Source organism: Marmota monax, unplaced genomic scaffold (genome assembly GCF_021218885.2).
Source record: "Marmota monax isolate L192 unplaced genomic scaffold, Marmota_monax_Labrador192_F-V1.1 WCK01_AAM20220418_F8-fsc00329, whole genome shotgun sequence".
In the NCBI taxonomy this organism is placed as follows: Eukaryota; Metazoa; Chordata; class Mammalia; order Rodentia; family Sciuridae; genus Marmota; species Marmota monax.
Window position 1 is genome coordinate 372,565 of NW_026692083.1, and position 26,340 is coordinate 398,904.

The 26,340-nt window shown below is 37.2% G+C and overlaps 1 protein-coding gene across 1 annotated transcript in view; it reads left to right on the forward strand.

Annotated features, from left to right (window-relative positions):
- Window positions 1–26,340, forward strand: part of Fat4 (FAT atypical cadherin 4) — a 153,723-nt gene that overhangs the window by 122,975 nt on the left and 4,408 nt on the right. Inside the window, exons 10-16 of the mRNA XM_046460489.2 lie at window positions 5,798–5,902; window positions 10,067–10,374; window positions 15,130–15,215; window positions 16,041–16,220; window positions 18,449–18,573; window positions 20,763–20,980; window positions 25,407–25,668. Of these exons, the coding sequence (XP_046316445.1) occupies window positions 5,798–5,902; window positions 10,067–10,374; window positions 15,130–15,215; window positions 16,041–16,220; window positions 18,449–18,573; window positions 20,763–20,980; window positions 25,407–25,668 (1,284 nt within the window). The remainder of the gene's footprint in view (window positions 1–5,797; window positions 5,903–10,066; window positions 10,375–15,129; window positions 15,216–16,040; window positions 16,221–18,448; window positions 18,574–20,762; window positions 20,981–25,406; window positions 25,669–26,340) is intronic.

Here is a 26,340-nt window from a genome sequence, read left to right on the forward strand (position 1 = left end):
GCCCTGGGATTCCAGAGACCTGAGGTCCCAGGAGCACAAGACAGGCTGCAGTTTGTCTTCAGGACCAAGAGTCACGGTGCCGTGCACATGCACTGCGTTCAGGATGTCTAGCAAACTTTTCTTTCTCTTTCCCGCCCCCAGGATGAGTTCCTGGGCTGAGAATTAGGCAGCAGTCTTTAAGGCTTCTTCATCCTACTGTAATCTAGGGCACTAACACTCTTAGATTTAGAGTAAGAGCACGTTTAATCCAAGGATGAAGGTGGTGTGATGCACCTTGTGTCCACAGGGAGCAGGGAAGTGGCTTTGCGGCCTGGAAGACACGGCAGGCTGACCTCTGTCTACACTAACTAAGTGCTAGCGCCTCGATAAAGCTTTGCTTGTTGGAGGCTGTATGAGTTCACATAGATTTTTGGCTATTGGAATTATTTCAAATCACTACCTTCCCATACTGTTTACTGTTGTGGGCTTCCACCTGCGTTTATGATTTTTACAGTCCCTAGAATTAATTACAAATCGGAGCTCCTCTGTCTCACACACACATACACACAGGCATTCACACACGTGCGCACACAAACGCCACTGCATATTCTGGGTGGTATTAGAAATTGTGCCAGAGACTGGAAGAGTTTGAGGCTCATGAAGTGATGTGATGGAGAGTCTTTGTGCCAAGAACCCCCAAAGGGAGGGGCCCCGTGTGAGCTGGATGCTGCGTGAGGCGTCCTGAGAGGGTGGAAGGCTTAAAGTGAAAATCATGGAACCAATAAGATTCGTGTCATCACAGTCACATTGACACCAGTGTGTTCCTCAAGTCTTTATTTTATCAAAGTTTATTTTCCAATGCAGTCAGTAGGCTATGCAGGCAATAAATATGAATTAGTATATTGTAATAAATAAGTATTTGGAGGGATTAAACATGTCTGAGGTTTCACATATTCTGAAAAATAGTGAGACTGTAACATATTCACTTTATGATTCCTTTATGTTTTGTCATTAAGAAAATTATCTTGTAATTTAACTTTCATACCACTAAGTGGGTTTTTGGTTAATGGCAACATAGGGCATTAGAAAGATGAATAAAGTTTATTATAGTAGAAAGCATGTAAAAAAGTAAATCATAGATTTTCAAAGATTGGAAAATACCCCAAATTACATTGATTGTCATATAATTACCTCAGTAAATCAAAAGAAAATATCTTCATAGTATCCACACCTGAGAATTCCCTGAGATCCTGGAGGAAGACACTAGTCTAACTTCAAGTTCATTATTTCTTTTCCTCTGCAAAGGGCAGTTCTTGAGATTAGAAAGCACCGTCACAGCTGTGCATTCCTGCTCCTAGCTTTCTGGCTCCCAGTGCATGCCTGGTCCTTCTCTCCCAACGTGTGTGGTGTAGAGAGCACTTCTAAACCCGGCCTCTTGTGACATCCTTAGTTCATAGCCCTTCTGCCTTCCCATCACTCACACATCTGGGTGCGGTTTGGGTGTGGTATTTGGAACAACGCCAGGGGTTCAATACCAAAGGAAGCTTTCCTGTGCTCTCAAGGAAGTCCTGAGGTTTCAGGGCAGGGTAGGATTTATGCACTCATCAATTTTACACCATTTGACAGTATAAATAGTAATATTTGCAGATGTAAAATGGTATACACGGGCTGTTGCACAATAATTTTCTTGAGAAACTTGACAAATATTTGCTTTCATGAAGATGGAAGGAGTAACTAAGAGTCATTGTGAAATTACTACAATCATATGGATATCACTGATGAGCATATGAGGAGAAAACCATAGAATGTAAAAGCCCCTTAGTGAATAGATATGAAACTTTCTTTGAAATACAGAAGAATGGCTCCTGTAGCAGGATAAAGAGCTCAGGTTTTGTTTGGGTTTTATCTCCAGGAGTGAGATTAGGCAGCTCACTTGGGTGACATGTTGCCTTATTAGGGCATCCCTGTCTTAGTGTCTTAGGTTCCAGTAGATGAAGCACCTCATACTTCGGCAGAAAATAAGCATGTGTTTATACGTAAGCTTCTCATGAATACCATGTGGTCATCTATAGGCTCCTTGGGTATGCTTTTAAGTACAAAGGTAAAATAAACGTTTTGTTTTTGCTTTTGTTACTGGAAACCCTTATTCAAACATGGGAGGCCATGGCTTTTATTTTGATGTAACCATAACGGTATCAGGACATTTAGATGAACTATCTTGATATAATGCCTTTTACAATAAGGAGAAATATTTGCAGATTATGCAAAAATAACTGCTTTCTGCTAAAATCGCTTTAAAAGTTAATACGCATAAATATTCAGAATGACTTGCACAAATCTGCTATAGAATCATGTTTGTGAATAAAGTAATGAGATATAAAATGGACTTTGATAGTTGCTGCTAAGGCCCTCTTCTGCTATCCATGCCAAGCAGTTTAGTATCCATGCCAATTGATGAATGGCAAAGCCATGAGACTAGTTCATTCTTCTAAATAGCTACTATGACAGTAAACATATTGTAACAGAAAAAAAGCTCCTTGCTTTCGTGAGGCCAGTAGGTCTGGGTTACTATCAGTAAACTTCAGGCCTCAAGGCACTGACAAGTTCTGTTAATTGACCTGTAGCTCTAATTAAGTTAATGATCCCAGAATGTGTTTCCCAGTGCTGCAACCTGCAGACTATTGCACCAGGAGCATGGAGAGGGATTCCAACTGCTGCATTCAGCCTAACTCACAGTTAGGCTGTGAGTGCTGCAATTTTAGTAGACATGCCTGTGCAGAGCAAGACAGAATTTGCTATTGATTTCTAGTTGGGAAATAGGGAATGAAAATTCCAAACCAGAGAAATATGCAGTTAGAGACTTTCTTTTCATTCTGAGTAAAATTAGGATATACTTTTCTCAAAAGAAAAAAATTATCTTTTAATAACAATTTAAATTAAAACATTACATGTTCAAATTGTGACTTTGAATCTAAATATCAAGCATGGAAAACTCTTTGAGATCATAAATCGTAATATAATTTTTACTCATTAAATGGAGAACTCAAAATAAGTCTTTGAATGGTAAATAATTTGCATACTCTAACACCAACAAATAAGACTGTTTTCTGAATTCAACAACATTTTCCTCTCTTTAGCCCTTAACAACACATTTTGTTTTTGAGAATTACCTTCTAAGAAAAAAAATTTAAAACTCTTCTAAAATGATAAATAAAAGGTTGAATTTGTTTTCTTGCAACAATTTCTATGTCTATCATGTATTTGAAGAATCAGATTCCATTGAGAATTTGAGTGTTAAAAAAATTTTTTTCTCAAAGCTAATATTTTCTTAGTTTATAACTTCTTTTGTTACTTCTGAAGTCACTGGATATTTTTTTAACACACGAGTAAGTCTTATTTATTTCAAGATAAGTTTTGAACTAACTTCAGTGACCTATAGTATATGTTTATATTGAACTTCTATCTATAAAATATCACATTGTAAGGAGTAAATAAGATAATTAATTTAGGTAAATTACATAGAAAACCACCTAAATTTATTTTGCTGTTATTTAAATTAGAAATTTAAATGATAGTATTTCCAACAGGACTCAAAAAAGAGTGGATCTCCACAGGAGGTGTGACTTTTACTCAGACAGCACAGGCACCCGAGCACTGGACTCCACACACGTGGCAGTCCACCCCTAAGTGGCTGACCTTGGCTTCTCTTTGCCAGTCTGTGGGAAGTGAAGTTGGAAATTGTGAAATTCACCAATGGCCATGATACGAAGGTCATCTTGAATATGCCATAAGATATATGAATCTCTGTGTATAACATTGCTTTTAATACCACTCTAGAAGAAGTTTTGAGGAAAACAAGGGGAAAATAGAAGGTAAAACTGTACTTATTCCAGTTGCATATGTGAAAATTATGTACATTTTTAAAGTGAGAAAAAAAAGGAAGGAGTGGGTTGTGACTTTCTTGCTGGCAAATTCATAGTAAAAAGTACAGTCAGCGGGTCTTATTTATTTTCTATTGGGCAACAATGGTGTTGTATTAAGAAAAGTGTGTATCTCTAAAATGGCCCGTACCACGTCTCGTTGGGAGACACCAGAGGAGGGGATCTGCTGTAAAACAGGCCCTAGCGTGTGTGGAATTGTGCATACACTTATGGTAAAGTCGCTTGGCCTGACACTTTATTGTAGCACGGCTGCAGTACTTAAGACCTAATTTATGTGCCTCTAAATTAGCACTTGGTTATTCTTATGTTCTCTCCTTAGAATAGCAAAGTATTTTGAAATTTTTTTAGCTCAGTGTTTTGCCTTGTAAGGAGGCTACCGATTATATTTATAAAGGAAAAAATGTTGTGTTTCTGATTCTGTGATGTACAGAAATGGGCTTAGTTAGCATTGTCATGAGGTCTGACTCATGTGTAATTTCAGACCAGAACAACTGTGGCTATATAATCAAGCCACAAATGCAATACTAAGTTAAACAAAAGCTTTGACTCTGTTTTCACTGAAGCTGTTATGATGAAATTCATCATCTGTGCTCAACACTAAGTCTAGATGTACAGAGAAAGTATATGTAACTTCATGAGGAATACAAAATAAGCATCAATGGACGCAATCATGTTTGGAAGTAGAAAAGAGCTTCACAGAAACCAACAGTGGTAACTGAATCCCTGTTAACCAAGGGGAATTAACTAAAAACTGTAACTCCTCTCTGGTTTTTGAAATTGGGAATCTAGAGACGATTCTGATGAGTATATTAACATATTAAATAATTTAAAGTCAAGGACGCTGGTATTAGAACACATTTCAGTTTATATTTTAAAAGAAACAACAACAAAAATCTAATAGGACTTCCACTATCAGTTTTATTTGCCAAGTGATAAAATATTCAATCACAGCTTAGACAACCTAAGTATTTAAGCAGAGATTTACAACTTCTTGGGCAAGGTGTGAGCCTCTCAGGGCTTCATCACCATCCCATTTAAGTGTCCCTGTTTCTTTTGTGTGGCTGGACCCCACTTTGGGATGGAAACACCACGGGCTCCTTCGCTTGATGCTGTGACTTCTCCGTTCACTATCATGCTGTTGATGAAAGCACTCAGTCAATACTAATTGATCTGATTTAACAAGAGAGTATGAGAAAGTCTTTGTACACTGAAAAGTATGTTGCTGAGGTGTTATTGTTTCAGAAAAAATACAAAGTATACATATTCTAGTCAGGAATATTAATAAGTATTTCCAAATGTGTTTGAGGTGTTTCCTTAGTTTTCTCCTTCACAAAAGGGATGTTTCTTGAGAGTGGATAAGATTAATTCCTAACTTGACAAGCTAAATGAAATCGATTCTTACCTTTGACAAATGTGAGTCAAAGGATCTTCAGAGTGAAAAGAATACTGTTTATGTTTCAACTGTCCATCTATAAAATGAGAAAGATGAGGGAGGTCCAGAAAGAAAATCGATTCAGCAGAAGCATTTCTGTGTTCACTATGTTGTTTTGCTGAAAACAGATTTTTCTCTAAGTTGATTATGTGAATTATTTTCTAAATATTATAATGCACATCTTTACAATAAGACAGCTAAATAAGATTTTGAACCCTAAGTCTTCATCTCAGTATCCTCATGTCAGGTAAAAAGCTCCTCTTTTTCTTCCAGATATGGTTTCTCAGGATAGATTTTTTTTTATTTACAGTAATAGTATAATGCTATTAAAATAGTCAAGTGTCAGATTTTGTTTTTCAGGATAGATTTTTATATACAGTTATCTTATAGTGCTGTTAACATATGCATGTGTAAGATTTCTCTTACCGAGTTTGGTCCATTTTAGGGAAAATGTGTGAATCATCAGTCAACTACTGTGAATGCAGTCCCTGTTTTAACGGTGGCTCCTGCCACAGTGGAGTGGATTCCTATTATTGCCATTGTCCATTTGGTGAGTATAATTTATATCAGATATCGGTCTATTTTAGCACAAAGTTTAGCAATTTTGTCTTACTATGGTTATGAGTGATTAAGAAAACATTGTTTTGAACAAGTTATAGTAAAATAAAATCTTAAAGTTTTAACACTTAAAAATTTACTGTGGAAATCCTTGATCAATGCTGCCTCCCCAGAGCATTTCGTAAATATATATGATGCCTTCCTGTTAGCCTAGACTTTATTAAGTGAAAAATTCTTTAATGCTATTTGACATCATTTTTAATTTCAGAACTCTAAGGACAGTCAAAATGTGTTTTTTCTTGTTTTAATTTTTTTCTTTCGCATTAATTTAGTTACTTCTGTTAGAAGGATTTAGTAGCTAGAAATGCAGTTCTCATGCTGGATGTTTTGTGGATAATACTGCACAACTAAATTCAAACCAATGTGTTCTCTTCTGGAAGAAAGTTGGTAAGAAGAAGTCTTTGCACATGTACTTATTTACTCTCCTTAGTGAAGGGATGATGGAGTGGATTCCTTCCAGGGTTACCTTCATGTTTCACAGCACTCGGTCACCCCAGGCTGTGAGAACAGCTCTGGAGGAGGTCTTTACGTTAATTTAATTTCATAAGTTTGTGATTATTTCATTTATTTAAAGGCTACTTTGTCTTATAACATAGACTCCATCTCCAGATTATTGTCTTTTCTTATGTAAGAGACAAAAAATATTTTTCTGATCTTTCCTTGTACATTTTATGAGACTAAATGGATGTAACAGGTGAAGCCTGATTTATAAAAAAGAATGGAACTACAGTTTCTAGTAACCAGTAAGCTGTATTGTTCCATACGTCTATCTACTTTCTTTTTAATCAAGCACAACATTAAAAGAGTGATAAAGAGAAGCAAAATATAAAAACTTAATTATGAGCCATGCATTTCACCAATGATTCTGCAGCCCAGAAATTGAGTAACTAGCCTCAAATCAGAACAATGATACTGAGGTACAACTGCCCCAAGATGGCATCGTGATTAGAACACAAATAATATTTTTGGCCCAAGGGGACAGACCATGGGAAACACAGACAAAACCTGAAGCCAGATCTATTGATTTATAAACTTCCTCTCAGATTCTTGATGCTCCCAGTGATACTTACGAATTAGTAAAAGGGTGTATCAAGGTTGAAATAACCAAGACTTTAGACCTCCTGAAAACTCCTTTATTTCTCTCAATAGTCAGTCTCTCTCTCTCTCTCTCTCTCTCTCTCTCTCTCTCTCTCTCTCTCTCTCTCTCTGATGCTGGGCTTTGAACCTGGCCTCCTGCAGTGGTCTTAGCTTCCCACATGGTGCTCCTTTCTTTAGATAGCAACAGTCAGATTTCATTTTCATTGTAATGAAAGAAAAAGGAATTGGAGTGGAAAGGGGACAGTGATTTTCAGTGACTGAACAGAGACGTTTAACATGTAGGAAGTCCTTTACATTCTAATGTGAGGATCTGAGACAGTTAGTTCCAAACAGGAACAAATTGTTGCTGTGGGTCCTTGCCCTTGCTACCTGTGGGGTAAAGTGCTATGGAATCCAAAGGGACCTTCACCTTGCCCTGCCCTATCCCCAGGGAGGCAGGAACAGCCCCAAACCAACCAAAACAGATGTGGAGGACTTGCAACTGACAATGGGATTCCCTTCTCCTTCCAGCGGCAAAACATAAGCACACTTAAATTTAGACGTTGTCAGCTGACAACATGAGCACTTATAAAAGAAAACAAAATGAAACAAACCACCAAAAAGTAAATTTGAGATTACAAAAAAAAAAAAAAATGAATTCAAAGGAGAAAAGTATTTTCCTTCTCAAGAAAATGTGGGTGATAAAATGGCAGTTGGAATGCCTCCAACAAAACCCTGGAGGTGGCTCCACATGCAACCTATAAAACATCAGGTGTGATTTTGAAGTTGGAAAAAACATTTCACTGTCTACCTTCTCATCAGGAAAAGATTTGCTGTTTATATTTTTGAAAAAAATTTTATATATATATATATATATATATATATATATATATATATATATATATATATATATTTTAGATTGTGTTTTAGGTAAAAGAAAAAGTACTTCAGATACCAAGACAGCTTAAACTGCATAATTACAACTTCTTAGAATTGCTTCATTATTGTGTATGTAATATATAATACAGATGCACATATACCATAACTACATATATAAGGTATACATACAATATCTCACATAATTCTTGCTCTCTTAAGAAATGATGTGTTTACATCATTTACATATATACTGTATATATACACATATATATCTGTGTGTATAAATGTGCATTATATATCATTACTGAATGTCATGTATATAAGTTATTCTAATGAGAGCTATTGTGTGTGTATATTCATATTAGAGTAATTTTCATTTCTCTGGACCTTCATCTAGACTTATTGCATGGCATTCCACAAGAAACACAAGTTTAAAGACCTCATTAAATTTTATTACCACATTTAAAAGCCAAATGTTATTTTTCTGTAAAAAAATAAAACCACCAAAAAGAAAATCTATAAATATTTTCATGTTTGAAAATACAATATTGATTTGAATAAAGATGTAAAACATCTTTCCAGTACCTATATAATTTCTGCATATATTTATATTCATATATAAACTTTTATGAATTAATTAAAATTTAATCAGAAAATACCTAGAACACAGTGCAAACATTTCCGAAGTCATCTTCTATTTAATTTGCATGCTTTTTCTTTGATCTTTGACCACGTCAGTTACTCTTTCTGTGAATAGAAATAATATACATATGATGTAATAATATCCAATTAATAAAAATAATAATAATTCACTGCATATAAGTATATAATATAAATATATAACAATTACTTATGATAAATATAATAAATTCATAATGTATAAAATAAATGTCTACTATATGTAGCATGTATTACAAGTGATATGTATCATTCCTATAATTCCTTTGCCTTTTCTTCAGCTTCAGTTAAAGATTTGAAATAACAAATTATGTATACTTCCTACTTGTTTATAATGCATATTATCTAAGTCTGGACAGAGAAGGACAGGATAAGGGACACCAGCTTTCGTAGCAGCTCTGGGGTATTTAGCTTGAAGAATGTTTGGATATCAAATGTGATATAGTCAAAACAGCTAAACTAGATGAGTAGATCTGGCTTCAGGTTTTGTCTGTGTTTCCCATGGTCTGTCCCCTTGGGCAAATGTTAAATGCTCTGTAAAATAATGGCATTGGTTCCTCAAGCTGAACAATTCCCTGATTCAAAATTGAATGCATTTATGGAGATATGAAGCCAAAATGAGGGAATGAAACCTTTGAACGTTAGTCAGAGCCATGATGCATTGGCACAGATTAATTTTCCAATCGTTTGCCACAGTCTACTAATATTTGTGGGAAAAGAATTTTGGCGTGGCCTTGTAACTTTAATAAAACTCTTTTTTTTTTCAAGTTGGAAAAAGTACTGCACAAACAAATGGAAATGCTGAACTTCAGAAAAAAACAGAAAGTTATTTTAAAGTAGCATGCTGTAAATCTTCCCCAAGAGGGTATGAAACAAGGAAGAGATAAGAACTAAGACAGTTATTTCCTTCCCTAGAAGCAGCGGCTCCCTTCCCTCATTTTGTGACCCTTAAAAATCTTCTAAGTATAGGAACTAGGTTTTTGTTTGTTTGTTTTCAAGTCAAAACGAATGAGTTTATTATCATCCTCAATTTAATTGAAGTTGGTTTAAGAATTAAATGTTGTGAAGAAAGTAACTAGATTGAAAATTATAATTAAAAAGCAAAATCTTACAAAGATCAACAAAGTGTTTCTGAAAGATTTCCCAGAAGGAAGCTCTCTGGATGTGTTCCTTTCCTCTAAGTCCCAGAGTTCTACAAACGAGGCAAACTTTGACATGTTCCCTAATGTGTCAAAGAGAAAACAATATTCTCAGCTTGTCATCTCAGTTGTGGCCTTTAAAGATCATCACCTGTTCTGCTTCAATATAAGTGTTTACTGTATTCTTAGGGCAGTAATTAAAAAAAAAACCAAACCTTTAAAAGCATGATTCATCATTATAACTTAAAATATTATAATTAAAATAATTTGATTAAACTTCACTGGAATTTGTTACATTAATTTTTCAATTTTCCCACCTCCAGGTGTCTTTGGAAAACACTGTGAGTTGAACAGTTATGGATTTGAGGAATTGTCATATATGGAATTTCCCAGCTTGGACCCCAATAACAACTACATTTATGTCAAGTTTGCAACTATCAAAAGTCATGCTTTATTGCTTTACAACTATGACAACCAGACAGGGGACCGGGCTGAGTTTCTGGCCCTGGAAATTGCTGAAGAAAGACTAAGATTTTCCTATAATTTAGGCAGCGGTACATATAAACTCACCACCATGAAGAAGGTGTCAGACGGACACTTTCACACTGTGATCGCCCGGAGAGCAGGAATGGTAAGTTGCTTCATGTTAGCCCTGCACCCTTGCTGCTGGATTGCCATTAAACTAGACCTCTTAGGGCAGTATGGACCAGCTGCAGGTTGAATGACATCATGTTTACTCATTGGTTGACTAGTTAGCTACCAACTTGAAGAGGCTTTAAGTACTAATGTTCTGCTCATGCTAATGATGCTGCTGGCTCCCAAACAATCAAAAGGAGAAAGTAAAGACAAAAGCCCACTGCAAGGAATTCCATTGATACTCCCTATTTATTTTGAAAGGCCATGTTAAAAATAGCCACTTTTCTAAGTGTTCTTCCCCTATGTGGAGAACCAACTTAAAAACAAAGGGGACACCTTTTCTAGAAATCAATGACTTACAAAAGATGACACATCATACTTACTTCAATACAATACTTTATTATCCTTATCACATCAGCACCTAAATAAATATGTGGTCATTTGTGAAGTGCATTGCTATATTAGGGTGAGCTTGATTTCATGTTTTATTTTTCTATCTAAGGTACCTTCAGAATTACAATTCCACAATATTGAAGGTTTCTATAGTATATAATTGTCACTTTTATTACATAGCACTCATGTGATAATAACAATGACATATTTATTTAGGAATTATGTTTATTGAACAAATAATTTATTGAACAAACATTTTATTTATAAATGCAAATGAATTATTTCTTAATATTTGTTACAGTGTAATAAAGTGGAATTTCTTTATCTTTCCAAGCATCTCTTTGTGGTTCCCTCCCTTGTCCAATAACTATCAAGTTTTCTGAATAAGTAAATGTTAACAAACTATCTTGAAGTATTTGTGTACTTTCATTTCAAGTTTTTAAAAACTTAGTTGCTGTTTGTAAGATTTGTATTTCATCCTATGAACATGAGATGGAAGACAATGTATAAATGAACCTAAATAAATATGTTGTCATTCCATGAACATAAATAGAATTGGATTAATATTAAATTATCTATTGAAATGAAGAATTAACCAAAAACCAAAATGATCACTCTTAAAACACTTTTTAATGGACAAACCTGGGATCTAAATGACCATAGTTTTATTTCTGCACTCCATGACGAAGTACAGCTCTGTCTGACCCAATGAGTGACATGCACCTGATAGCAGTAATGTTTTTGTCACTGAGTTTGGGGAATATTTTATAATGTAGGAATACAAAAAACAACATCCAGAAACAACATTTAAAATATTTGTGGGTTTTTTTGCTAGTTTTTCTTCTAACCATAATTAATTTTAAAGGCAAAATTTCTGTGCTTTCTGTAATTACCAGTTTCACTAGGGCACAGGTTAGCAGCTGGGGCTTTCCACCCATATCCGGCTCACTGCCTGGGGTCCTACCAGGTTATTGGGTGTATACTATTTAAATAGAGGTGAGAAAACAGCAAAAACATTGTAAATTTTTTAATGTCTTCATATTTATACATTGTCTTCCATCTCATTAGTAATTTGCAAGTAATATTCGCTAACTAACATTTGTCTAACATATTTGATTTATATGATGTTTAATTTATATGATGTTTACTGAGTAAAATTGCCCCATCATTCTGAAAATGAGGCCAAAACTAACAAAAAATTTAACAGAAAATAATTGTAATTTAGATTATTCATATCCTAAAAAAATGAAAAGATCTATTTAAAAGTACTAATTTAGAGCTCTGATTGGTAGTAACTCAAGGTGTTTATTAGAAGGGGATTGGGGAAAAAAATCAAAATTTTGTTCTCTCTGTTTTTTCTTTCTTTCTTTTTTGATAACAGTGATTGAACTCAGTGGTGGTTAATAACTGAACCATAACCCAGCACTTTTACTATTTTATTTTGGGACATTTAGAGCCTTGCTAAATTGCTTGAACTTGCAATCCTTCTGCCTCAGCCTTCTGAGCCACTGGGATTATAAGAATGTACTACTGCACCCAGAAAAATTTGTTCTCTAAAATTGGAATAATGGTAAACCTACATTTCCACATCATTATATAGATAAGTCTGAATCACATAAAATTCCAGTTCTCTTGTATAAAACAGGTGGTTACATAGGTACTTATCATTTCTGAGTTGCCATCAACACCGTCCCTATATAGACTTTGGAAATTGAAAAAGTAAATATTTTACTCCACGTCCAACTGGACAAAGTTTGAATCATGACTAGTGCCTCAAAGGCCATCCTGACTTTGATAAATATTAATACAGACATAGCAAAAAGTCTTAGATACAATACTTGTTTGGGCTAGTTACTGCACTCATTTCTGCTTGAGAATTTATAGTGTATAATTCCACACCAGTGTCCTCGAGGAAGACCTCTAGACATGTCTGCAGAAGACAAGGCTCTCGGTGGTTGATGGAGCCAGCAGGATAGAGGCTCACAGAGTGACAGCTATCAGGAGAGGTGGGGCACAGGTAGCTGGGACTTACATTAGCTGTAAGGATCTCCTAAACTTCCCTGAGGAGGGACAGCAGGGATTGCCTCACCCCACGTTGCAGTCCCATGCGAGCTAGCCATATTTCTGAGATGTTCTGACGCATGTTAGTGTATAGCACACATGATTTTACCTGATGACCTCCAAGGACGCTTTAAATGTCACGAATGTGTGCATCTGTCAAACAAGGACCTGAGAGTGAGAGGAGGGTGGAAGGGATGTCACTGTGCAGTATGCCAGACGGGGTAGAGAGGGGCTCTTCCAATTCACATTGGTATGCGGCTACAGTCAACAAGTTTTGAATAATGGCAAATGAGAAAAAAACACCCCTGTCACTCGTAATTCAGTCATAGGAAAAATGTCTCACTACATCAAAAAACTTCCAAGGAAGGCCCCTGCTGGGTTTTGAGTTTGTTATTTTCTACAGTTGAAAATGATTCTTTTTTTTTTTTTTTGTGTGGAAAGCTGGCAAAATCATTAGTCTCTCAGCTTTTAATCATTGCATAGTCAGGATAGAAATGTCTCAATTTACAGTGGAGCTGGTGCAGAAATTCAGCAGGATGAGGAGGAACATTGAGCTCTCATTGAATTGCACCAGAGACTATTCCAATAAGTCATCCCCTCACTGACTCTTTCTTTCTTGTATCCCCAAGATTTTAGAAAATAGGAAACTTAACACCACATCGAAAGGATGCTCAGTGCACGGTGCCATGGTCTGAGTTTGGTTTTCTAGCTGAGGCATTCATGGGGGTCTGTGGGATGCACTCCAGTGTGCCCTCACTTCAGGGAGCCCAGGATGGACACTTGGCCAGCGTCTGCAAAGCAATGGTCACTCAACAGGAGCAGCCATGACAACTCAATGCTGCTTTTGAGATTGAATGTCACCTCGTTTCAGAGATAATGTGAAAGAACCGCAACTGTTAACGTAGTAAACCAAATGGGGCATGTGCATCTGGACATAGGATTGCAAGGGGACGTGTTTCCTGAAAATGCTGGTGTTTGTCATAATTTACTTGAGAAGGTAGCAGTAAAAAAATTCATGTGGCCCACAAGAGTTCATGGGGCTATGAACTAACTCACAGAAATATTTAAAAATTTTTAATGCACAATAATCTTGAATTGACACTATTCAGTTCCTGGAATTCAAGACATTTAAGATAGACTTTTATAAATTGCCCATCCCAACATGCATTTTATAGACAGTCCCTAAAAATCATAAGCAATGCTGATAAAAGAGGGCTCTCAAGGCAATGAATGATTTCTGTGGATAACAGAAGCCGGCTGATTCCGGAAGGTGGAACTCTTGCTACCTGGCCCTTGCAGCTGGCTAAGGGGCAGTGTGCAGGACCTGCCCCTGTGGCACTTCCTTCCTTGCTTTGCTCATACTAAAATTAACCTCAAGTGACAGTTGTTCTCATAGGATACTTGCATAGTATTTGTATTACCCTTACGTAAATGTAGCAAAGCTGAATTAACCTTGCTCCGTGGCGTTTGAGGAAGGTGTCAGAACCCTATTTCTGCTTGGGGAGACACCTTCATCCTCCTGTGCTTCTGGGTTACACCTCTTCCTGTGATATCCTGTGTTCCACTACACAGACAGCTTTGGTTTCAAGGGGTCTGCATCCCTTAGGTTGCAAGCAGTGACCACTATGATTGGGATACCTTTGGGGAATGTCTCCAGTCTAGCAATACATAGTGATACATTCCAATTGTACATTGATGTGCTGTGGTAGGTTATTAAAATAATAATCTTAACACGCATAAGAACACTATTTGATGTTTTTCTTCATTTCAAACTTCATTTGTAATACAAATATTAACATTTTCACAGATTGCTAGTATAGTATTTATATTGTACTTTCAACATTTTTTAATAAATCTGGATAAAATATTAGAATAAGACTTTTGAAAATTGAAAGTTGAATGCTTTTTTTTTCATTTGTTAAAATACTCAATAGTAGAATAAATAGGTTTATGAACATTATAATCCCAGGAAATAGCGCAGAACTACTGTGTGATATTTTAAGGAAGACTGACGATTCATAACATTTTATTTTTTCATAAAATGAGGAAGCAGGAGAGGAATTTTCAAATCACCCTGCTACCTCTTGTGTGTAAAAATAATCACAGTTTTTGTTTTAAAGATATCAAAGAGATATTGCTATAATTTAATAGTTGTAGTAAATTCTGTGATTTGTCATGTCTTGTATCACATCAGATCACAGTGTCCTTACAGTGTCAGAATCACATCTGCACAGAGGAGTCCTGGGTGTGTGAGGACAAGGAGTCCCACAGTGACATTCCTGCTCTTGCTTTGCAGGCAGCATCCTTAACCGTGGACTCCTGTTCCGAGAATCAAGAACCTGGTTACTGCACCGTCAGTAATGTGGCCGTGTCAGATGACTGGTGAGCAAAGTGATTAGTCTGAACTTTATTTTCACATGACGTTTCAAATTTACACATTTAAAAATCATTATGAAATTTAAATATTACATAAAAGCTTAAGATAATTTACTCCCCTCATAGAGATTCTCATTCTATGAAATAAAACGTTGATGATTAATGACATTTTGTGTTACAGATTTTTTTTTGAAAGGCATTCTAAGAGATGAGGATAAAACCAAAGAAAAGAGAGTTTAGTGCAGTCAATGTTCTTTGAAAAGTTTACGAAGGAGTTGCAGGTTACCCAAGTCCTGGGGAGGAGAAGGATGGGGAGCCTAACTCGTCATCATTCTCTAAACGTGCCATGATGGCTAACTTGTGATTTGACAGCCTCTAACCCAGAAACTCAAGAGTAGCCTAACAAAAGCACCCTCCAGTTTATTAAGAACAGAGAAAAGCACACACCTTGAGCTGCACTAGTCCACTGGCTGGCAGACCATCTCTAGAGAGACCGGAGCTGATGCCAGCGGGGGAGTGGCCCTGCTTTCTGGAGGTCTGTGTGCACAGCTGCTTCTTGCTGACTCAGCATTGTCGCATAGGTCAAATTTGACTAATTTAAAATACGAATTTCACAACTTTTATTATTTTTTAGATCTTGAAAACCAAACAACCCTGCAGGTCTCTTTTTGGGGGGCACCCGTGCCAACCTGCAGTGTTTTCCATTGATGTTTACCACACCATAACATGTACAAGAAAAAGTCGGATTTACTTTTATTCCCCCCAAACTAAGCATTTTTCAGAAATCTCTCATGTTAGTCCTCATTTCCTTATCTTCCCTTTCTTATTCAGGACTCTGGATGTTCAGCCAAACCGGGTCACAGTTGGAGGTATCAGATCGCTGGAGCCCATCCTGCAGAGGAGAGGACACGTGGAAAGCCATGACTTCGTGGGCTGTATCATGGAGTTTGCGGTCAACGGAAGGCCTCTGGAACCCAGCCAAGCCTTGGCAGCCCAGGGCATTCTGGATCAGTATGGATTCTTTCTTGTAATTTTGGAGAAAAATGCAGAAGTATATGCTAATTAGACATCCAAAGATGAAGTTATTGTGCCCAATTCCCTAAAAATACCACATTTTAAATTATAAATCTCTATTTATAGCTGATAAATTTTATTTGGCATACAGCGTGATACCTAATTAGGCAATTTTAATTTTCTGGAGTCTAAGAAAAATATCTATGTGTGCATGCATGTGCACATGTGTTCACTTTTCCTTACAGAGCTGGGAAGATCAAATGCACTTAGGAGATGAAGGAGCCCAGCATGTTGCCATATGTACATGTTAGCTATCATGTTCACAGAACACTTTGTTTGAAATTAATTTTACTAATAGACATGTATGTGTTCTCAAAACCTTGACACAGTTTGAACAGCTAATTTCTTTCTTTTTATGTATTTATTTTGGTAATGGGGGTTGAACCCAGGGGCACTTTACCACTGAGCCACATCCCCAGCCCCTGACAAAGTTTCTCTAGGTTGCTTAGAGTCTTGCTAAATTGCTGAAGCTGGCCTCGAACTTTTGGTCCTCTGGCCTCAGCCTCTTTAGTTGTTGGGATTACAGGAGTGCTTGGTTTAACAGCTAATACCTTAATTAATTATAAACTCTAAGACTTTTTAAAGATTTGATTATATATTAGGTTCCCAGCAATGACTTAGGAACTACAAAAATCACATTTTATTTTAAAAATTGTTCTTGCTTCCTTTGAAAATTTGAAAAATTCAGGGAAAAAATGTAAAGAAGAAAATAAAAATAATCTATGACCTATCCACCCAGGAACAGATACCCTTAGGTTATTATCATGTTCATGCCTGCCTAGTATCCCATAATATGAATGTGCTCTATTTTAACTACTGTTGTACACCATAGTTGTTTTCAGTTTTATCAACATATTAATAGCCCTGTGATCAGCATATTTTCACAAAAATATTTGCTGACATTATTTTCCTTGGACAAGATCTCTAGAAATAAAATGGTAAAGACAAATCTGTGAATAACTTCCAGTGTTTCCAACTTAAGGATTCTATGCCATTTGGCATTTTTCTTTTTCCTACATTTTTATTGTTCTGCTCAAAGGGGCATCATCTCATTATGATTATTGATAGAAGGGTACAGACAGGGCTGAGACTTCTTACCACTGGTGATGTAGTTCCATGTACTTCCCTCTGAATCATTCTCCAAGTTCACACAAACACATTTGTAAATATGAATTTTTTTTCTCTTGAGTATATGCTTTTAAGTCAAACCTGCTTGGCCACAGCTTCCAAGCCTTTCTTGGACTCCTCTCTCCCTACTCTCAGCCTTCCATTAGCCACAGTGACATTCTGGGAACAAATCAGTTCTGTTGCCACTCTGCTGTCAAGGCTGCAGTAGCTCCCGTCTCCTGGGTAACAGTGGAGAGTCCACACCTGGGTTACGCACCCTTCCTGACCTGGCCTTCCTTCCTTCCCAAGCACACCACCTCTGCTTGTGCGCCTGCTGCAGCCGACTCTCCCCTTGGCCTTCCTCAGAGGTGTGGGTCCACCTTCACGTCAGGGTGTCCCCTGGCAGTCCCCTCTGCTGGACTGATCTTATCACATGCTGCCTGCCTTTGCCCAGCTTTCCGTAAAGACGAATCCTTCCCTCCCCGTCCAGTTCAGAGGTCCAGGAACCCACACTTCTCCTACACTTCCTCTGAGTTATTCCGCAAAACTTTCCTCCAACAAGCGACGTGTTTAAGGAATGTTTTTGTTGTTGTCTGTCTCTCCCAAAGGAAAAGATGGTACTTCATGATGCCTGGATTTATTTTCATCACTTACCTCTGTGCTTAGACCCAAAGCTGGCATATAAGTAGGCATTCCATAAACCTTAGTAGCTTGGTGAGGAATGTGGCATCCAGTCTAGATGTGGCACCTGTAACCTGTTAGCCCGAGGTTCCATGTGTCCAACATGTCTTACTTGAATAAGCACTGACTTAAAGAACGAATGTCCCCCCTTCTATTGTTGCGTAAGGTATTATTTTTATTTAATCTTCTCTTTTACTCCCAGGTGGATGTTGTGTTACATGACATTCTAATTTGATTAGTTGATTCCAATGTCTTGTAACCTGAGCTTCGAATGATTGCTTGAAATTATACAGGTGGATAAAAGTCTAGATCTGTGTTTAGCAACTTCCTCCCATCCTGTTTGTGCTTTATGGCTCTCTGTTGTGACTTTATCTTAGATGCCCTCGACTCGAAGGGGCTTGTACTCGCAACCCCTGCCAACATGGAGGCACCTGTACCGACTACTGGTCCTGGCAGCAGTGTCATTGCAAAGAGGGACTGACGGGGAAATATTGCGAAAAATGTACGTAAATGGCTCCGCTTCTCCTGGAAGTTAAATAGTCACGACAAGTATAAAGACATGAGCCTAAAATACACATTTAAATTTTAAATTATCTTTTCATTCTAAATAGTCAAAATATTAAATATGTAATAACTGGTAAAATACAATGATATTCTTCTTTATTTTATTTTTTAAAAAATAATTTATTTATTTTAATCAGGTATATATGACAGCAAAATGCATTTTGATTCATTGTACACAATTGCAACACAACTTTTCATTTCTCTGGTTGTACATGATCTAGTGTCACACCACATGTGCAGTTGTGCAAGTACCTAGGGTAATGACGTCCATCTCATTCCACCATCTTTCCTGCCCCCATGCCCCCTTCCCATCCCTTCCCCACCATTGCCCAATCAAGTTCCTCCATTTTTCCCATGACCCACAACATTATGGATTAGCATCCACTTATCAGAGAGAACATTTGGCCTTTAGTTTTTCGGGGGATTGGCTTACTTCACTTAGCATGATATTCTCCAGCTCCATCCATTTACCTACAAATACCATAATTTTATTATTTTTTAATGCTGAATAATATTCCATTGTGTATATATATCACAGTTTCTTTATCCATTCATCTATTGAAGGGCATATAGGTTGGTTCCACAGTTTATTGTGAATTGAGCTGCTATAAACATTGATGTGGCTACAAGATAATGATATTCTTAATTTAGTTTTTTTAGCTGAGAAAAGTGACATCCTTTCAAGGAGTTACTTACTAATTAAATCTTTAGCTTTCATTTTATGAATATATTTTATTGAGTTATTTTTTTTTGTTATCTAAATGCTAGGCAACTCAAAAGGTCAGGTGCTGTAGTCAAGCTGTAATTTAATATCATCCACCATTAGGGAATATTTCTCTGGTTAATTTTTTGTGCTTAGTAGAAAAATATACATAGTAAATCACTGCAAATATTGCGAAAAACATACAATTGCAGCATAATATATTACAATGAAGGTGAGATTTTCAATGTGCAATCAGTTGGAATTGGTTCTGAATATTACTTTCTAAATCCTTCATTAGTTACTTGTCTTTTACTCCCTGGTTTTATTTTTAATAAGACATGAATGATAATCAAACCATCATTAGACAATGATATAATTTCAAGCTGTATATTCCACTAACTACATCTAATGGGACCTCTTTAATAAGAATAACTTTATTTTCAAATAAGTGGTTACTATTTAATTCAACTACAGGTATCTGATTACTTTTTCAGGACTCACTTGACTTTATTATAATATGAGAATGTATAAAAATACATGATAAAATTTAGGATATCATATCTAAAAGATCTGAGTAGCAGAAAGTATAATTGTATACAGTTATTTCAGATCTATTAAAAGCATAGGAAAAGTATGCTGTCACATGATATTTCTTAAAATAAGTGAGCATCTAGGAAGTAGAAACTAATAATTCTGGAGTATGAGATGAGCCATTGGCTTGAGAAATGCCTGAGACTCATTGTCTTAAATTGATGTAGGATTCACGCCTGTAAATTCCACCTTTTTAAAGCACACCATCCAGTACTGAGATATCTTTGACTCCATTTCCTTTCTTTTCTTCAGTTTTGTCATTGGTTTAAACTTTCGTGCTTCTGGACTGTGAACATTTTAGCACATTATTATAAATTTTAATTATGCATAATGATTAAACTATCCACAATTACTGAAAGTAAAATAAGTTTCAATTGTTAGTATTTGAGTGTATACCTCTTTAACCAAATTTCCAAAGATCAGCCAAAGATCAAAAGTCATTTTAACTAGTAAACATATTCATTTATGAATTTTGGAATTACAGTGAAATTGATTACAAACAAAATTTTCAAGTGCAAAATTCCAACAGGTGGCTAAGTCTCTGAATATTCATGATTTGTATCATGAGGCAAGAATTTTGTGAATATTTCCCAAGTGATTAATGACTGTCATAAAGTGTTTTACATTTCATGGTTCTGAAATGGATTTCAGCATCTGAAATACATTTATGTAATAATTCACAAATGGAAATCGCCTTTTTCCACAGTAGGATTAGAGCCATCATTTTCCCAAACTTAATATCTTCCTTGTCCTTTTTAATATGACTTGGGTCACTATAGAAAACGCTCTAAGTAACAGGCCCTTCACTCACTTCTCCTTCCCCTGGCTTCCAGCTGTCACTCCTGACACTGCCTTGTCCCTGGAAGGCAAGGGTCGCCTGGACTACCACGTGAGCCAGAACGAGAAGCGGGAGTACTTGTTAAGAGAGAGTATTCGTGGTGCCCCCCTGGAGCCTTTTGGGGTGAGCAGTCTGGAAGTCAAGTTCAGGACAAGAAGTGAGAATGGCGTTTTAATCCACATCCAGGAAAGCAGCAACTACACCACCGTGAAGGTGAGACTGCGCGGGGGCTTCCTCAGGAGACCACCTGTGCCAGGGCTTCATCACCCTCCCTCTGTGTCTGTCCTCTCTATTATAAGCCAGCAGAGTTCTGACCAAGGCTGGGCACCCATCCAGTGCCATCTATCTTCACTATCCCTCAGGCACTGGCCAGGGGAACAAAGGTCCGAATAGGCTGGTTTCTAAACCCTCTGTCTTGGTCTAGAGGGCACCACTGCCAGGTGGGCAGCGCCAACAGAATCTGTTGCAATGTATTTTGTCTGGTAAAAAAAAAAATGTATTGCTTTCCCCCTACTTTTAAGCAAAGCAAAACAAAACGATAATGACTTTGAAATGGAAAAATGATATTCTCCAAGAATTATTTTAAATATTGATAGGTATATGTCATTGAGGGTTTATATTCAACTGCTGTCCAGGTAATCGCTGTGAGATGAAGTACATTTTGGATTTATTGTAAGTGAAATTTCACCTGATCTCTCCAAATAGTTTTGAATAATCTTTAAAAATTATACTTCATGGGAACAATGGATTTATTTTTCATTATCCTTTTACACATTATTTTCTTATCTATAAATAAGATGCTAACCTGGGGAATAACTTCATGACATGGGTGTTCCCACCAGCTCTGAGCTTCTGAAGTCCTGAAATGATTATTTTGCTTTCTTTCCCGCAAATAAGTCCTCACCATGTGGATCATCAGTTTTTCAGTTTATTTTTTCATAACTGCTTTCCATTAATATAATTTTATATATTGCAATTATACTGATAATTTTTATATAAATTCTAGTAAATTCTCAAGAAAAACAAGACTAACTTGCTGAATTCTTTTCACCTACATCTACTAAAAAATTCCTAAATAAAAAAGCAAAACACATAGGAAATTATTAGAAATTATTTGATTTAACTTACATATAATACTAAAAATAGATGTACTTTTCTAAATTTTGGAATTTTAGTCTGAAAATTCTCATCTAAGCCAACCTTGATGATTAGGTTGCACATGCATATCTTCAGTAAGTAGTACAAAAACAAATCTTTTATTGAATTCTCAAATTACAGCCCCTTAATCGTTGCCAACCACGGTAATTTTGCTTCCCTGGGGACATTTTGCATTGTCTGAAGCACTGCTGACTCTCACAGTTGGGGGTGGAAGTGTTCCTGGCATCGACTGGGTAGAGATTCTGAATGCTGCCAAACACACTGTAATACATAGCACCCAGAGACAAAGACCCCTGAGGTCAAAGGCATCAGCCCCGCCCAGTTGGGGACACTCTGCCCTAACTCCATGCAGGAGAACATCCTTAGGTTAAAAGGTCACCCTCATTGTTGAAACAAAGATCCCGGTTCCGGAATTAATAAAAAAAAATTATAGAGAACAGCTACAAGTCATTGGTAGATGCTACAATTGGGTGTTCATAATTTTCACTGGAAAGTGAGTTAGAAGCCAAGAAAGTAAAGGAATAGAGGAAGAAGTAGACCTCCATCATCTATGAGAAGCATCTTGTTTTGAGAGGCTTTGACATTGAAGTCTGTGTGTCATACTTAGGCAGCTTCCAAGTCCTTGTGCCATGAAAATGACATATCACTTCCAGCCAAGGAGTTCAGTCAAATTGCAGTGTGCTTGGAGGAATCGGAGACAGAATTTTTCTTCCTTAAGCTGAATGTCAGGATCCGTTTTTGTTATTGTAATTTCTTGCATATGCAAGAGGACCACAGCTTCTCAAGATGTTGTACATCGATAGCACATACTTAGAGATTTTCTTTTCTTGAAGCAAAAGTAAGGGCTAATGAATAGTCAATGACTAATTCAAGCCCAAATATGCATTTTTGGTGTGAAAATTCTGAAAATCAACTTTCCAGAGTTTAAGGGGCTTAGCATATAACGTGAATATACAAGGTGGCGTGGAGGCCAGAAATAAGGAGAATTAAGTGGACTGTTAGAAAGTGGCTAATTTAACAAGTAAATTATTCAGATGGCAGGAATATGAACTGCTTATGAGGGCTGGGAAACTAGTTGGGACGAGTGTGACTTATCAGCTAGCTTATCAGAGTCAGGGTATCCTGGCTTGTTTCTTTCTTTGTTTTAACTCACTTTCTGACCAGTGCTTTTGCTTTCTTGCTCTCCACATTCTGAATCAGTCTCCCCCACCCCCCACACACATGCAGAGGTGAAAATGAGGGCGAATGTTGGGTAGACAGGGTTCTATGTGTTTAGAGGTGAGAGGGTGTCGGGAGGGGGCTATGTGAGGAGGGAGAAAAGTGCAGAAATGACAAGGTTTGTTCTGACAAATTAAAGAGAGAAAGGCTGAAGGAGAGCTTATTGGGGTGTACCTTTGTTGACACTGTATTTGAAGCATATCACAAACCTCCCTTCCTTCACAGCGTTATCAGGTAGCTCCATACTTGGAGTTCTTTGTTGTTAGTCAGGTGTTCAGTTTCATTTCTACTCCAAATCTGTTCTATTGTTTTGCCTGGTTTGTTGGTTTAAGTAAAGGTAGATGGGTCGTAGAGAATTAGAATAAGGGACTCAAACCTCTATATATTCAAAAACTAATAAATTAATGAGAAAAATGTATGTAGATAAACAACCGAGAAATAACTTAGCATGCTGTTCTGAAAGTTCGGAAGGATCTAGGTGTTAGGCGGAGTCTCATTAGAGAGAAGGAAAACATCAAGTGTGTGTCAGTCAGTCTGCATGGCTGTGACCAAAATGTCTAACGAGAACAACTCAGAGGAGGAAAGGTTTGTTTGGCTCAGGGTTTCAGAGTCTCAGTCCATCCTGGCAGACTCCATTGCTCTGGGCTTGAGATGAACCCAACATCATGGCGGAAGGGCATGGTGGAGGAAAGCTGTCGCCTATGGTAGCCAGGTGGCAGACATAGTGAAAGGGGCCAGAGGGAAGATTAACCCTTCTAGGGCATGCTCCCAGTGACCCACCTCCTCCAGCCACTCCTGCCTGCCTGCAGTTACTACCTAGTATCCATTAAAATTATTAATCCATCATATGCATGGATCCACTGATGAGATCAGAGCTCTTCCTAACCTCCGAACATGGCTGCAGCCCCTGATGCATGAGCTTTTGGAGGGGACATTTCAGATCCAATCCATACATTAAGGACATTATAATGAGAACTTGCATTCCCAAACCCCACTCCTATTCTGTGGTGTATTCCAAGTGCTTCTTCATCAGAATTCCACTGAATAAGAGGATGGCATGGCGAGATCAAGTAGGGGAGAAGCACAGAGCTGGAGGAGGCCCTCGCCCAGTCTCCTTTACAAAGGGCCTCTGACTGTTCCTAAACTGGCCTTTCTGTTTTCATCACATCGTGGATTGCCGCCCACTGATGAAATGCTATTGTCATTTAATAGAATTTGTTATTTTCCATTCTGGGTTTGGTACCGAAATGTATTTTTATCTGGAAAGATTGCTTTAATAAACTATCACTCTACAAGTGATGTATGTAAATGTGGTGCACATATTTTCCAAAGAGTACAAATGAACTGATTTTAGTTCTACCAGATGTGTTTGTTGCTTGTGGAAATAGTGTTTGATCTGAGCGACGAGCTGATCATCCTCTGTTCCCTTCCTGTGCCACGTGGCACCCTTCCACCCTCTGCCTAGCTGTCCTGAAGGGACAGTGTTCCCTGAACCCAATGTTCACCTTGCCTCGTAAAGTGTCTACACTGCTGCTGGCCATGCAGAGCTGGAAACTGGAGTGGAGCTTGCTGCTACCCAGGGCTCTGCCGGGTGAAGCAAAGGAAACCCAATCCCCTTAGATAGATGGAAAAGACAGCCAAAGGCAAGCCTTGCCCAGTCACCTCGTTAGTAAGAATCCACCCTTTATTCATCACAGTTTTTCCTCTCAAGAAATGATATAAATAATAGGCATCATTTTTTTCCCTAAAATTCCCGTGTCATAGATGAGAGGTAAAACAATTTATTCTTGTCTTTAGTTTTCCAACTCTGCTTCCTTTATGAAAGAGCATTCATTTTTCATCTTGCAAGTGGCTTTAGCATTTTTGATCACCATGGGCCTTTGATTAAGGGTATTCTGTATTACTAATAGAACACACTTGCCACTGCCCTGGAAATAGAATCCCACAATGGTGTAATTTGCATATCTGAAGATAGCTATTATCCCACATTATTATCTCAATTGTGTTTTGGAAAATAACTATGCATCTTGAAAAATTAGCTTTAAATGTAAGAATCTCTGCAGAACTACTGAAATTTCTAAATGTAAATTATATGTTACCTAAAGTTATAGATACAATGTGTGTACATCTTCCAATACTACCAGACTTCTCAGCTATCCAGCTACTTTGGATTGATCAGTATTTTAAGGGTTGGTTCCATTCAAATATTTTTATTTGAGCATATCACATTTTAATTGCACATTATTTTTAATGTGTTTTCCAGATTAAGAATGGCAAAGTACATTTTACATCAGATGCGGGAATTGCTGGGAAAGTGGAGAGAAATATTCCTGAAGTGTATGTTGCAGATGGCCACTGGCATACTTTCCTAATTGGAAAAAATGGAACTGCTACTGTATTATCCATTGACAGGATCTATAACCGAGATATCGTCCACCCTACTCAGGATTTTGGTGGTCTTGACGTGCTTACTATATCTCTTGGTGGAATTCCACCCAACCAAGCTCATCGAGATACTCAAGCAGGTAAATGCTTCTATGGAATAGAGTCATAAAGGAAAGGAAGAGTTGTTTCTCAAAAAGTGGTGGTTTTGTGGTGAAGCTGGAAAAATCTACTTATTTACTATGAATCTCAGATATACTACTATTAAATCTACTTCACAAAACTAGTTGTATTTCTGATACTATCAATTATGAGTATTCCAAGACCATCTTAACTACCTGTAGAAAGTTTACAATTCATAATAAGCTCATGGGCTTGGATGCTTGTGAATTTACCAGGCATGTATGTAAATGTTCACACATGTATTTGTTCATAGCCACTCTCCCCATGGAACTCATGAAACAAGGGAGAAAAACATCCATGAAATCCTAACTTTAATCTATGAAAAATGATGTGAAGGGAGGATGTAGAATTTTAGAGATTTGTGAAAGAAAAGGAGAAGAAAGTGAAACTTCTGTGGGAAATTGGACATAGGTACTCATATCTGAATAATGAGTTCAGGTGTGAGTAAAAGATCAATTTATTTTGGAGAAAATTCTAGACCATGATGCAGTTTTGGTCTTACTTGAAGAACAATGGGAAGTTATTAAACACAGAAGTGTCAAGATTAGATATACAGGTGTATTAAAGATCTTTCAAGCCACATGGAGAATGAATTGGAAGACATGAGTGGACTTGTGGAAGTTATTTGGGAG